Source organism: Thalassophryne amazonica, chromosome 7, assembly GCF_902500255.1.
Source record: "Thalassophryne amazonica chromosome 7, fThaAma1.1, whole genome shotgun sequence".
Lineage (NCBI taxonomy): Eukaryota > Metazoa > Chordata > Actinopteri > Batrachoidiformes > Batrachoididae > Thalassophryne > Thalassophryne amazonica.
The window spans coordinates 61,900,890-61,915,935 of NC_047109.1; the positions used below are offsets into that span (position 1 = coordinate 61,900,890).

Sequence of the window (15,046 nt, forward strand, 5' to 3'; positions counted from 1 at the left end):
AGTAATGGAGAGTGTGGTAGAGAGGTGAAGAAGAGAGCGCAGGCAGGGTGGAGTGGGTGGAGAAAGGTGGCAGGAGTGATTTGTGACCGAAGAATATCAGCAAGAGTGAAGGGGAAAGTTTACAAAACAGTAGTGAGACCAGTTATGTTGTATGGTTTAGAGACAGTGGCACTAACAAAAAGACAGGAGGCAGAGCTGGAGGTGGCAGAGCTGAAGATGTTGAGATTCTCTTTGGGAGTGACAAGAATGGACAAGATTAGGAATGAACATATCAGAGGGACAGCTCAGGTGGGACGGTATGGAGACAAAGTCACAGAGGCGAGATTGAGATGGTTTGGACATGTGCAGAGGAGGGACCCAGGGTATATAGGGAGAAGGATGCTGAGGATGGAGCCACCAGGCAGGAGGAGAAGAGGGAGACCAAAGAGGAGGTTAATGGATGTGCTGAGAGAGGACATGCAGGTGGTTGGTGTGACAGAGGAAGATACAGAGGACAGGGAGAGATGGAAACGATTGATCTGCTGTGGCGACCCCTAACGGGAACAGCCGAAAGACGAAGAAGATGTTTGAACAATGCTTGATGTCTTTTCGTACACTTTGGTTGCCCTCTAGTGGTAGTTTGTTTCCTAATGCGGAACTTTTATCGGAGGACTTTTTTTTTCTTTTTCTGTAAATCAGCACGGACATGTTTTTGTGAAACACACAACATTCAGGGAGGTCTAAGTTGCATCTGTGGGACGTGGAGTTTTTTCAGTGAATAATCTGCTCGCTGTTGTAAAAACCTGACATGTTTGTAAGTAAAACATCGTCGATATTGTTGCAAAGAGAGCGGTTTAGTAAATCATTTCCGCTGCTAGCTACGTTACCTTTAGATAAACTGCTGTTTTAGCTCTTCCGTTAGCATTAGCTTTAGAGGCATCAGAGAACTTTAGTTCTGACTAAATTGCAGCTTTTATTTGCGTTTATGTTCAGTGTTTTCTTTCACACAAATATGTTGGTAAATTATGTAGTAGCAACTTGCTTACAGTTTCAGATTGTCTTTGTTACTTGTCTGTTTTGTAGAATTCAAAATTAAAGCTTTTTGGATTTTGGTCAGGTATGAGAAAAATTGAACACTCCATTCAGGAATTACTTTCACATCCAGTTTAAACATTTTCTACATTGACTGAGTCCTCCTCATTCTCAATATCCGCTTGGGTCCATAAATAATTGGACAAAGTTATTCTGTCGACGTAGCAAAAAGACATGGGGGGGGGGGGGAATCAATATTAGCTCAAAGTGCAGACTTTTAGTTTACATTTGAGGTATTTGTCATTAAAACCATTGAACAGTGAACGCCTTGTTCCACATTATCAAGTAAGTATTGCAGCGCCTCTTGTAAATATTATTAATTTGTCATTACATATATTGAAGTTCCTGAAGATTTCAAATCAGCCAAAGTAGTACCCTCTTTTAAGAATGACAAACCGGAAGCAGGTAACTACCACCCAGTTTCGGTTCCCAGTGTCATATCTAAACTTCTAGAAAGAGTAGTGTTTGATCAATGTAAGAATTACTTAAAACAGAATAACTTATTGTACCATTTCCAATCTGAATTTAGACCACAGACACTTAATATTCTTAGCAGATGACATTAAATTTGAAATTGATGAAGGTAATTAAGCTGGTTTAGTTCTTCTCAACACACAAAAAGTGTGTAACACTATTAAACATGACATTTTATAGCAGAAACTCTGCCCGTGGATCAACTTAACACTTTCATGAATTTGATCCCCACACTGGCACGCAGTCTGCCATGTCAGAGAGTAAACTTGTTGTAAACTGTGTGCGTCTGTGTGCAAGTGCGCAAAGAAAATTTTGAAATGTTCAAAATGTCTGACACGCAGTGAACTACATGTGAACATTGCGCAAACAATTCAAAAACACCGTGTGTCACTGTGTGAGTGCGGCGCATCACTGCACAACTCATCTGAACGATTATGACGAGATGTTAAATCAATAATAAACAATTTTATAGCTACTCATTAAGAAGTAATGCAAATGTAACTGTTTTACAAAGCCATTACAATATAAATATTATAAATAATTACCTTTGAGATGATTCCAAATGCGTTCTCCACATCGTAAAGCGCACAGAAACAGCTGCAGTTGTAGAAAATTCCTCTGTAATTCCGGAGTGATTAGAGGTGGCTTCATCAGCCAAGTTCTCAGAGCAAATGATTAATTTGCTACAAAATAATTATTTTATATAATGCAGCGTCCAGTGGCACAAAGTTCTCAGAGCAAATGATTAATCCGCCACAAAATAATTATTTTATATAATGCAGTGTCCAGTGGCACAAAGTTCTCAGAGCAAATGATTAATCCGCTACAAAATAATTATTTTATATAATGCAGCATCCAGTGGCACAAAGCACAGCATCCAGTGGGACACACGGGGTCACATTGGCATGACAAATTGCACGGCAGTGCAGCGGTTAAATGCGACAAGTGTTAAGGTGCCTTTTAGATGTCAAGTTGGTAAATTGGTTTAGCTCCTACCTTTCAGATAGGTGTTAGGTTATTGATGTTTATGGGACACTGTCATGTAAATGTAATATAATGTGGTGTTCCACAGGATTCATTATTGGAGCTGCTGTTTTTTTGGAATATGAATGGGATGGTATCTCCAGTAAAATCACAACTTTTGTTATACGCAGATGATTTGATGTTGCTTGTATCAGGAAAAAATGTCCAGGAAATAGATAATAATTTGTTGTCATAATTAGAAAATAGTAGGTATTGGTGGATGATATATCACATTTAGGAAAGACAGAGTCTATTTTGTTTTGGTCGCTTAATAAACTGAACACATGCTCTAATATAAATGTGAAATCAGATGATCATGAAAGAGTCTAAAAAGTTATCTTACATGGGTTATTATTAACATATTGTTAGGGTTGCATTTATCTGAAAAGCCTAAAAAGTTTGTGCAATTCCAACTGTCTTCCATAATAACAGAGTTCTGATGTGCTACAGGTCCAATTGCAAAATTGCTTAACCTTGAGATTTGAACTTATTCACTTTGGCAGCCATTTTGAAACCTTAAGGTTGAGGTTGCCATTTGTTTTTGAAAGTAGCTCAGTTGAATATTTCATGCCTGTCACTTTGAAGAGGGACACCTAAGCCAGATTTCTTCATTGTCCCTCAGGCAACCCTAAACCGGTTTCAAAACTTGGCACCTGTGAAAGTCTCGCATGACATTAACATTCTTCCAACACAATGTATATGTTGGCTTCCTGCATACACAGACTTTTAGTCACATATGTACACATGGATTTATAATCTGTAATCAGACGGATGTCTGGAATTGAAGTATAAAAAGATCTAATGCATTCCAAGTCTAATAATTCTGAATAAAATTAAATAAAATATGTACTTGTTGTTACAATTTTCTATGGTATTACTAAATTTTGACAAATATAAAATTGTTATTTCTGGAAAACTTCCTTTTTATGACATTTACATTGGTTGAAAATGTTTTTTTTCTGTTTTTGGAGAACCACTGGCTAACAGCTTAATGAAATTATGAAATTACACCTGACAAAGAAATGGAATCACAGTTAGTTGCCCAGTTTGTCACTTTGGGGGAGGGGTGGCACATTCTACAGTGTATCCGGAAAGTATTCACAGCGCTTCACTTTTTCCACATTTTACTATGTTACAGCCTTATTTCAAATTGGAATAAATTCATTTTTCCCTCATAACTCACAGCACCCCATAATGACAATATGGAAAAAAAGCTTTTTTGAAATTTTTGCAAATTTATTAGAAATAAAAAACTAAAATATCACATATACATAAAGTCTTCACACCCTTTGCTCAATACTTTGTTGATGCACCTTAGGCAGCAATTACAGCCTCAGGTGTTCTTGAATATGATGCCACAAGCTTGGTGCACCTATCTTTGGGCAGTTTTGCTCATTCCTGTTTGTAGCACATCTCAAGCTCCATCACGTTGGATGGAGAGCGTCGGTGCACAGCCATTTTCAGATCTCTCCAAAGATGTCCAATCGGGTTCAGGTCTGGGCTCTGGCTGGGCCACTCAAGGACATTCACAGAGTTGTCCTGAAGCCACTCTTTTGATATCTTGGATGTGTACTTAGGGTTATTGTCCTACTGAAAGATGAACCATCACCCCAGTCTGAGGTCAAGAGTACTCTGGAGCAGGTTTTCATCTAGGATGTCTCTATACATTGCTGCATTCATCTTTCCCTCAATCCTGACTAGTCTCCCAGTTCTTGCCGCTGAAAAACATCCCCAGAGCATGATGCTGCCACCACCATGTTTCACTCTAGGGATGGTGTCTGGTTTCCTCCAAACATGACACCTGGCATTCAAGGCAAAGAGTTCAATCTTTATCTCATCAAACCATGATCGCTCAGTTTAGACGGGCGGCCTGGTGTAGGAAGAGTCCTGGTAGATCCAAACTGTCTTCCATTTGTGGATGATGGAGACCACTGTGCTCATTGGGACCTTCAAAGTCACAGAAATGTTTCTGTACGCTTCTCCAGATTTGTGCCTTGAGACTATACTGTATCGGAGATCTACAGACAGTTCCTTTGACTTCATGCTTTGTTTGTGCTCTGACATGCACTGTCAACTGTGGGACCTTTTATGTTGACAGCTGTGCCTTTTCAATTCATGTCCAATCAACTGAATTTACCCCAGGTGGACGACAATTAAGCCGTAGAAACATTTCAAGGATGATGAGTGGAAACAGGATTAGAGCCGATTAGACCGATATATCGGCCGGCCGATATTATCAGCCAATATAAGCGCTTTTCAAAGTGCTCACTATCGGCCGAAATTTTGCCGATAGAATGCCAATAATTTCTGATAAACAGAACAGTTACTGAAATAATGTCTGTTTCGGCAAAGTAAAATGTCCTAAAATGTGTGTCCAGTAGATGGAGCTCTGACTCCATTTAACTGAGAGCTGCTTACACCCCTGCTTAAATGTGTTCTTCACCGGCCCACGTAGTTCACCGTCACACTGCACTGATCGGCTGACAAAAGCATACAAGTAAGTTTATAAGGATCTATATCCTTATCCTGAACCTATATCTAAGTTACAGCAACAAGAGGTACAAGATCAGATGTATTTCACAACTGTTTTTAAGGATATGTATTTGCTAATTTCACAAAGGTTTAATTCTTGATTGCATTTTTTGAACTTGAAAATTCTTCTCTGTTATAAAGTTAATCAATATGAAGACAAAGCTTCAGCTTTTAGCTCATACCTTTTTTGTTAAGGGTCCAAAAAAGAACATTTTATTCATTTAAAAAAAAAATCAGCTGATTTATCGGCTATCGGCAAATCAGCCGATTTATCGGCTATCGGCATTCTTTTCATCCAGATATCGTTATCGGAATCGGCCTCAAAACATCCATATCGGTCGGGCTCTAAACAGGATGTGCCTGAGCTCAATTCTGAGCTTCATGGCAAAGATTGTGAATACTTATGTACATGTGATTTATTTTTTTTTAAGAAATTTGCAAAAATCTAAGAAAAAAAAAACCCCAAAACTTTTTTCACATTGTCATTATTTGGTATTGTGTGTAGAATTTTGAGGAGGAAAATGAATTCACTCCATTTTGGAATAAGGCTGTAACATAACAATATGTGGAAAAAGTGAAGTACTGTGAATACTTTCCAGATGCAGTGTAGAAATGCTTTGTAATTCTGAACATCTTTAACTGAATTTGAATGTGGCAGCCCTCAGAATAAAGCTTATAGTCTAACTTTTAACTCATGTTCAGTTCATTATTTTCAGTTAACTATGCTATTGCAGCCATTACTAAAATAACTCTAACTTTGGTGGCAGAACTGGTTGTATAATGTCAAAATGTTTTATTTCTAATTTCAAGGTTTGCTAGCTGTGCGGAGGGTAAACTCCCTTGAGAAGGTCCGAGCTGCTGTCGAGTCATGAGTGGATCCAAGCCGGACATCCTCTGGTCTCCCCACCACCCGGACCACTATGTAATCTGTGACTCTGAGCTGGGACTGTACCGCATTGGTTCTGTGGGCAGTTCAGAAAACAAGGCTGGGGCTCTCCCACTGTCAGAAGAAACTGCTGCTACTTTACTAGCAATTAACTCTGATACACCTTACATGAAATGTGTGGCCTGGTACCCAAAGCATGAGCCCGAGTGTTTGCTTGCAGTAGGCCAAGCTAATGGAAGAGTAGTGCTTACCAGCTTGGGTCAGAGTCACAACTCTGCATATAAAGAACTAGTAGGCAAAGAGTTTGTACCCAAGCATGCCCGTCAGTGTAACACATTAGCCTGGAACCCTGTGGACAATAACTTGCTGGCAGCTGGGTTGGACAAGCACAGGGCAGATTTCTCTGTCCTCATATGGGACATTAGTAGTAAGTTTTCTCCTGAAGCAAGTGCAGCAGCTGAAAAGATCCGTCTCTCATCTGTGGATTTGGACTCTGGCACGGTATTGACCAAACCATTATATGAATTAGGCCAGAATGATGCTTGCTTATCCCTCTGCTGGCTACCTCGCGACCCAAAGCTTTTATTGGCTGGAATGCATCGAAATCTTGCAATATTTGACTTAAGAAACACAAGTCAGAAGACGTTTGTCAATACGAAGGCTATTCAGGGTGTGACAGTTGACCCACACTTTCATGACCGTGTAGCCTCCTACTACGAGGGACAGGTGGCCATCTGGGATCTGCGAAAGTTTGAGAAACCTGTTCTTACACTGACGGAGCAGCCAAAGCCGTTGACTAAGGTACGTCTGTGATGCAGTTTTCGCACTCTCCAAGGTCTTTGCAGTTGAGTTAACATAATCATTGTGTTGTTTGTTGTGATTTCCTGTGCTTGTTTGTGTGTTTTCCTCATCCTCAGGTGGCTTGGTGTCCAACCCGCACTGGACTTCTGGCGACTCTGACACGCGACAGCAACATCATCCGTCTGTATGACATGCAGCACACACCGACACCGATCGGTGATGAGACAGAGCCCACCATCATCGAGCGAAGTGTGCAGCCCTCTGACAGTCAGATCAGCAGCTTTGCTTGGCATCCATCTTCTCAGAACCGCATGGTTGTGGTATCAGCAGCCAGTCGCATCATGACTGACTTCACTGTGTTTGAGCGGATCTCACTGGCCTGGAGCTCCACTGCCTCACTCATGTGGGCCTGCGGCAGGCACCTGTATGATTGCATCGAGGATGGGGCTAAAGGAGTGGAGAGCATGATTGAGAAAGACATAGCCACTAAAATGAGAGAGAGATCTCAGTCCAGGTATGGGCATGATACCATCCAGGTTTGGAGGAACCACCTGTTAGCAGGCGGGAATGATCCCCAGCTCAAGTCTTTGTGGTATGATCTGTCCTATATCCTTCATAATCAATGGCATCATGAAAAGCCTGCTTTGTAAGGTGCTGATTTTTTATGTTAAAAATTGTTTGAGTACTCTTTGATAAATATCCACAGTCTGTTCATAAAATGGATAAGCAAAGCTGTAAAAAAGTAGTGAAACTCTACTTAAAAATCTCTGCATGTGCGAGTCCTCCTACCCTGTCTGGCGTTTTGTTTTGCTTTTTTCTTACATAATGTTTGGATGTAAAAAAGCTTTTCACGTCTGACTCTTTCTTTAACGTGTCTCGTTTTTGTAAGTGTGGGCTGCATGGTTGAAGCTTGCTAGCACTGTCACTGCAAGACCTAAGTAGTGACTCAGAATACTCGATCAGCAGAGCAGGTGGTTCTGCAGGATAGGATTTGGACTACCAGTCTTTGACCTGAGGTATGATGATTCCAGTTGTGCCCACTTTAGGATACATGTCTGTTCTTGGCCAAGAGACTTAATTGGCATTGTCCTAGTTCACCCAGCTGTAAATGGGTACCCCCTTGGCTGGGGAAGTAACCTATGAGTGATTTGTGCTCTATCCGGTGGGGAGTTGTAGACTCTCATCTGCTTCATGCTACAGAATCAGGGGAACAGCAACGGCACCAATTGTCCTCATAGAGCACTTGCTTCTCTCGTCTTCCTCTTATTATAATGCCAATAATTCTGACATTCATTAAAGACGTCATGAGTTCAGTAAGTTCTGACTTAGTTATAGCTATGACAGCAGTACTCGGCTAACTCCATATTGCTCTGTGTACATTACACCTCATTTCTTTGAGAATGAAGTGCAGGAATCTAATTGCTGTGATGCCGTGAGTATTTTTACATTAAACACATGTATAAAATTTATTTTAAAAATTATGTCTAAAATGAAGAGGTGATGCCTCAAATTTGGGGGATTTGACCACCAGCTACCTCTACTGTTCGACTTGTTCACGTTAAACTCTCTTCCCCCATTTGTGCTGGAATAGGCTTCAAATTAATTATGTCAGCTATTGCTGTAGAAGTTTGATTATACCTATTTAAGATGTATTTCTCAGTCAAGGATGAGTTTTTGATATTGATAACGATAAACTATCACCTACGATTCACTCTTCAGACATTCTAGACACCAAGTTTGAATGTTATTGCTTATTGTTTGGGTGGAAAATCTTAGTATAAAGTCTTACTGATATGTTAAATTTTACAGAGAAAACTGTATTGTCTGTCCTCTGTTGGCCTGTTTTAAATTTGAGTAATGTGAAATAATGTAGGTTTTGATTTGCTTTTCCCTTGTGCTTTCATTATGTTGTTTGAAATTGTCTGTTACATTTCCTATGGAAGTATCACATATGAAGCAATGTGCAGATGACCTGGAGCTGAAATTGCAGGGAAACAAGCAGTCCGTAGTCTACTCTGGCATCAAAAACATCATCAAGACCAGTTCAGGTAAGAACCAGTTTGATTTTATTACAAGAAGACAAAACAAGCAAAACACGTTTGTAGAATTTATTTTTATTATACCTGAACAAACATTCTGTCCTGGATCATTTCTTGCTGGTGCATCCAGGCACAACGGAAACACGTAGGTGCTGGAGCGGCTCAGAGCGTCTGGCAGATGTGATTCGGTACCACAGTGAAGAGCGCTGCCTTGCCCTGCGGCTCTGTGGCTGGATCAGTCGGGGCTCTGACATCGACGTGGAGCCTTTCCTACAATTTCTGGAGCAGGAGTGTGAATGGGAGCGGGCGGCTGCTGTGGCTCTTTTCAACCTGGACATCCGCCGGGCCATTCAGATCCTCAACAAGGGAGCGAGTGCTGAGAAGGGTGGGTGGAGAAGCTGTTAGAGTAGTTCAGATGTATTTCAAAGCAAATGTTGAAGAGAAGGTGGAGTTTTTGACACCAAACACTATTGAAATGTACTGCTGAAAAATGTGCAAACATTTTGTGTGTTTTTAACATGGAAGAGAGTAGAATACAATGTTTCAGAAATCATAGTTCTGGAGCTAAAGTTGTTCTTGTTTCCTTTTGTTAACAATGACAGAAAAGCTTGTGGCAATATTCCTTATTTCCAAAAGAGTTCCTTCTATTTGTGTCATTGTTTATTTGTGAAATATTAACAAGTGTTGGAATCAAAAGCAGTTACCAAAATTAAGTTAAGTTTAAACATTCTGAATTTGAAAAATCGAACGGCAGAAAGATCTTGTTTTTCACACAACATCCACCGTGTTATTAGGTGCAATGCTATGCACACTGAGATTTTATAGAAATGAGAAGAAGAGGCAGTTATTTTTATTCATCATGATGAAGAAAAATTTCCAATGTAGACCAAATGTTTTTGGGCTGTGTGTTCTATTTGTTTTCCGAGAATGACTGATGGGGGTGATTGATGAGATAAGGCATAGTGTGGGGGAGGTTTATGCATGCCTCAGCTGCATTTCTTTTTATGATATGCTAAGCAACTGGGACAGTTAAAATATTTAGTTTATATATATATATATATATATATATATATATATATATATATATATATATATATATATGAATACAAATTTCCTGTAGTTTTTCACCAGGTTTGCACACACTGCAGCAGGGATTTTGGTCCACTCACCCATACAGATCTTCTCTAGATCTTTCAGGTTTGGAGTTTCGGCTCCCTCCAAAGATTTTCTATTGCGTTCAGGTCTGGAGACTGACCAGGCCACTCCAGGACCTTGAAATGCTTCTTATGGAGCCCCTCCTTAGTTGCCCTGGCTGTGTGTTTGGGGTCGTTGTCATGCTGGAAGACCCAGCCATGACCCATCTTCAATGCTCTTACTGAGGGAAGGAGGTTGTTTGCCAAAATTTTGCAATACATGACCCCATCCATCCTCCCTTAATACAGTGCAGTCGTCCTGTCCCCTTTGCAGAAGAGCACCTCCAGAGTATGATGTTTCCACCCCCATGCTTCACGGTTGGGATGGTTTTCTTGGGGTTATTCTCATCCTCTAAACATGGTAAGTGGAGTTGATTCCAAAAAGCTCTATTCTGGTCTCATCTGACCACATGACCTTCTCTCATACCTCCTCTGGATCATCCAGATGGTCATTGGTGAACTTCAGACGGTCCTGGACATGTGCTGACTTGAGCAGGGGGACCTTGCTGCCCTGCAGGATTTTAAACCATGACATCATCATGTGTTACTAATATAATCTTTGTGACTGTGGTCCCAGCTCTCTTCAGGTCATTGACCAGGTCCTCCTGTGTAGTTCTGAGCTTTCTTAGAATCATCCTTACCCCACAAAGTGAGATCTTGCATTGAATCCCAGACCGAGGGAGATTGACAGTCATCTTGTGTTTCTTCCACTTTCTAATAAATAATCATAACAGTTGTTGTCTTCTACCAAGCTGCTTGCCTGTTGTCCTCTAGTCCATCCCAGCCTTATGCAGGTCTACAGTTTTGTCCCTGGTGTCCTTAGACAGCTCTTTGGTCTTGGCTATGGTGGACAGGTTGGAGTGTGATTGACTGAGTGTGTGATCAGGTGTCTTTTATACAGGTAACAAGTTCAAACAGGTGCAATTAATACAGGTAAAGAGTGCAGAATAAGAGGACTTCTTAAAGAAAAATTAACAGGTCTGTGTGAGCCAGAATTCTTGCTGGTTGGTAGGGGTTCAGATACTTATTTGCTGCAGTAACATAAAAATAAATTATTAAAAAAAATCATAGATTGTGATTTCCGTTTTTTTTTTTTTTTTTTTTTTTTTAAGATTATGTCTCTCACAGTGGACATGCACAGACTCCTCCATGATTTCTAAGTGGGAGAACTTGTAAAATCACAGGGTGTTCAAATACTTATTTTCCCTCACTGTGTGTGTGTGTGTGTGTGTATATATGTATATATATATATATATATATATATATATATATATATATATAAAATGTAAAGGCAATATAGACACTCACGTGATGCACGTCATTGAATGTTAAGCATGTGAACTAAAATACATCAAGTTAATGTGATCAAGATCCAATTTCCATTAGCATGTTAACGGTAATATCCATTATGCATTAGAACAGAGCTAAAAGACTAATCATGTATTTTAAATCTTTTCTAGATTTTTAAATTAATATACTGTATTTGTGCACTTAGAAGTGATGGATGTCACCATCACTTGTAATTAACCTGAGACATTTCATCATGAACTCTGACATTAAAATGTACGTATGAAAACAGGATTAAATGCATCAGTACTTGGTCTACTGGAAAATTATGTGACTGCCTGCAGCTGTTTGATATGCTCAAATGTTATTTTGTCATCTCTCTCGCTTGAAAATTGGTCTGGAAGTATTTTGTCTTTGTGGAAATCTCATTGACTTGTGCTCTCCCCAAACACAGTACAGTGGTCCCTCGCTATAACGCGGTTCACCTTTCTCGGCCTCACAGTTTCGCAGATTTTTTTAGTCCAATTATGCATGCTTTTTTTTTTTTTTTTTTTTTAACAGCGCAGTGTGTTCTGCGTCCTCATCAAGCAGGCTGGTCGCGGCACCGCGAAGGAAGAGTACGTGCATTGTGTTCTGCATGTCTGTTTATAAGAATCTTGCCCAGAAGAAAAAAGAGCGCCAGCAACTACCCGTAACTCTGGTCTTCATTCGGAAAAAGACACCTGCACCGAGGTGTCACTCAGTGGAAGTAGGCGCGACAGCGGTGCGGCGCCAGGCCGAAGAGGCGCGATCAGAGGAACTTTGAAATACTGGTCAGTCACTATTAATAATTTCTTATGTGTCCAACGTCGTAGGTTGGTCATTAAAATTAAATTCGTAAGTTCTAAAAGCCATCATAATTATTTATAGGAAAACGTTCTATTTTATTTCTCAAACAAATGTTTGGGCCTGAAAACAGGTTGGTCTTATTTTTCTACTAAGGTTTGAACTTTGAGAGTGTTTACACACGAGAGAAAATGTTATTGCCTGTTTGAGAAAAGTGTATAAAGTGTGTAGGGAGGGGTTTTACAGCCTTAAAACGTCTATAATAATTGTAAAAAAATAATGCTGACTACTTTGTGGATTTCGCCTATTGTGGGCTATTTTAGAACGTAACTCCCGCCATAAACGAGGGACCACTGTACTACATTCACTGTAAACATGTTTGACTTCACAGACAGGAAATAAATTGCCTCTCTGACTTGTTCCTTGTAGGTGATGTGAACTTGAATGTGGTTGCCATGGCCTTGTCAGGTTACACTGATGAGAAGAACTCCCTGTGGCGAGAGATGTGCAGCTCCCCGAGGCTGCAGCTGAAGAACCCTTACCTCTGCATCATGTTTGCCTTTCTCACCAGTGAGCCTGGAGCCTACGATGGTGTACTGGTATTGAATCTTGTAATGTTATGGAATTTAGCAGTCTCTGTTTTAGGCTTGGGTGAAATTTCAGAATATTTGAGAATGTTCTATAGAGGTTATCTAATGTAGAATTTGGTAGTACTTCATTTTCATGCTCTCACTAGTTGAGTTGTTTAACATAGTTTTTATGTGACAAAATTTTAGATTCTCACTTTTGGCAGGAAGAAAAAACACAGCTTTGAAGGTATGTTGAAGCAAAATGATGGAGACATGATCTCAAACACAAGAATTACATGTTTTTTTTAATGTACACTCAACAAAAATATAAACGCAACACTTTTGGTTTTGCTCCCATTTTGTATGAGATGAACTCAAAGATCTAAAACTTTTTCCACATACACAATATCACAATTTCCCTCAAATATTGTTCACAAACCAGTCTAAATCTGTGATAGTGAGCACTTCTCCTTTGCTGAGATAATCCATCCCACCACACAGGTGTGCCATGTCAAGATGCTGATTAGACACCATGATTAGTGCACAGGTGTGCCTTAGACTGCCCACAATAAAAGGCCACTCTGAAAGGTGCAGTTTTGTTTTATTGGGGGGGGGGGATACCAGTCAGTATCTGGTGTGACCACCATTTGCCTCATGCAGTGCAACACATCTCCTTCGCATAGAGTTGATCAGGTTGTCAATTGTGGCCTGTGGAATATTGGTCCACTCCTCTTCAATGGCTGTGTGAAGTTGCTGGATATTGGCAGGAACTGGTACACGCTGTCGTATACGCCGGTCCAGAGCATCCCAAACATGCTCAATGGGTGACATGTCCGGTGAGTATGCCGGCCATGCAAGAACTGGGACATTTTCAGCTTCCAAGAATTGTGTACAGATCCTTGCAACATGGGGCCGTGCATTATCCTGCTGCAACATGAGGTGATGTTCTTGGATGTATGGCACAACAGTGGGCCTCAGGATCTCGTCACGGTATCTCTGTGCATTCAAAATGCCATCAATAAAATGCACCTGTGTTCTTCGTCCATAACAGACGCCTGCCCATACCATAACCCCACCGCCACCGTGGGCCACTCGATCCACAACATTGACATCAGAAAACCACACGACGCCACACACGCTGTCTGCCATCTGCCATGAACAGTGTGAACCAGGATTCATCCATGAAGAGAACACCTCTCCAACGTGCCAAACGCCAGCGAATGTGAGCATTTGCCCACTCAAGTCGGTTACGACGATGAACTGGAGTCAGGTCGAGACCCCGATGAGGACGACGAGCATGCAGATGAGCTTCCCTGAGACGGTTTCTGACAGTTTGTGCAGAAATTCTTTGGTTATGCAAACCGATTGTTTCAGCAGCTGTCCGAGTGGTTGGTCTCAGACGATCTTGGAGGTGAACATGCTGGATGTGGAGGTCCTGGGCTGGTGTGGTTACATGTGGTTTGCGGTTGTGAGGCTGGTTGGATGTACTGCCAAATTCTCTGAAACGCTTTTGGAGACGGCGTATGGTAAAGAAATGAACATTCAATACACGAGCAACAGCTCTGGTTGAATTCCTGCTGTCAGCATGCCAATTGCACGCTCCCTCAAATCTTGCGACATCTGTGGCATTGTGGTGTGTGATAAAACTGCACCTTTCAGAGTGGCCTTTTATTCTGGGCAGTCTAAGGCACACCTGTGCACTAATCATGGTGTCTAATCAGCATCTTGACATGGCACACCTGTGAGGTGGGATGGATTATCTCAGCAAAGGAGAAGTGCTCACTATCACAGATTTAGACTGGTTTGTGAACAATATTTGAGGGAAATGGTGATATTGTGTATGTGGAAAAAGTTTTAGATCTTTGAGTTCATCTCATACAAAATGGGAGCAAAACCAAAAGTGTTGCATTTATATTTTTGAGTGTAATTTGTCTTTTAAGATAGCTGTTACTCTGTTCTAAAAATTATTGACACCAGAACAGACAAAATAAAGAACCAGACAAAATAAATAACAGAAGCAGACAAAATAAAGTCTGGTTAAACAATCCATGAATGCATCTCTGTCAGTTACATACATGTCAAGGCCAATAGCTCTGAAGATGGAAGGACTATCTTAACAAATGTCCATAATTCCTAAATGGTAAAGTTATATTTTTGTTAAACACTTTGAATTACAGGTACAAGTCTACTGTACTCCCATCTCTTGATTGTTTCATTTCAGCTCTGCTGTGTTGGTGAACAGAGACAAAATTGCAAAAACTGTCACTGCCCAAGTGCTTATGAATCTGGCTAAACTTACCACATCACTGCCCCCTGTTGCATTATTGCCTATTTTTTGAGCAGCTT

At 40.6% G+C, this 15,046-nt stretch overlaps 1 protein-coding gene across 1 annotated transcript in view; it reads left to right on the plus strand.

Moving 5' to 3' along the window:
• The first annotated feature begins 663 nt into the window (after window positions 1–663).
• The window catches only part of mios (missing oocyte, meiosis regulator, homolog (Drosophila)), a 19,898-nt gene continuing 5,515 nt past the window's right edge, over window positions 664–15,046 (plus strand). The window contains exons 1-6 of the mRNA XM_034174305.1: window positions 664–793; window positions 5,911–6,787; window positions 6,904–7,393; window positions 8,737–8,835; window positions 8,957–9,211; window positions 12,561–12,763. Coding sequence (XP_034030196.1) covers window positions 5,969–6,787; window positions 6,904–7,393; window positions 8,737–8,835; window positions 8,957–9,211; window positions 12,561–12,763 — 1,866 coding nt within the window. The 5' untranslated portion in view covers window positions 664–793; window positions 5,911–5,968. The remainder of the gene's footprint in view (window positions 794–5,910; window positions 6,788–6,903; window positions 7,394–8,736; window positions 8,836–8,956; window positions 9,212–12,560; window positions 12,764–15,046) is intronic.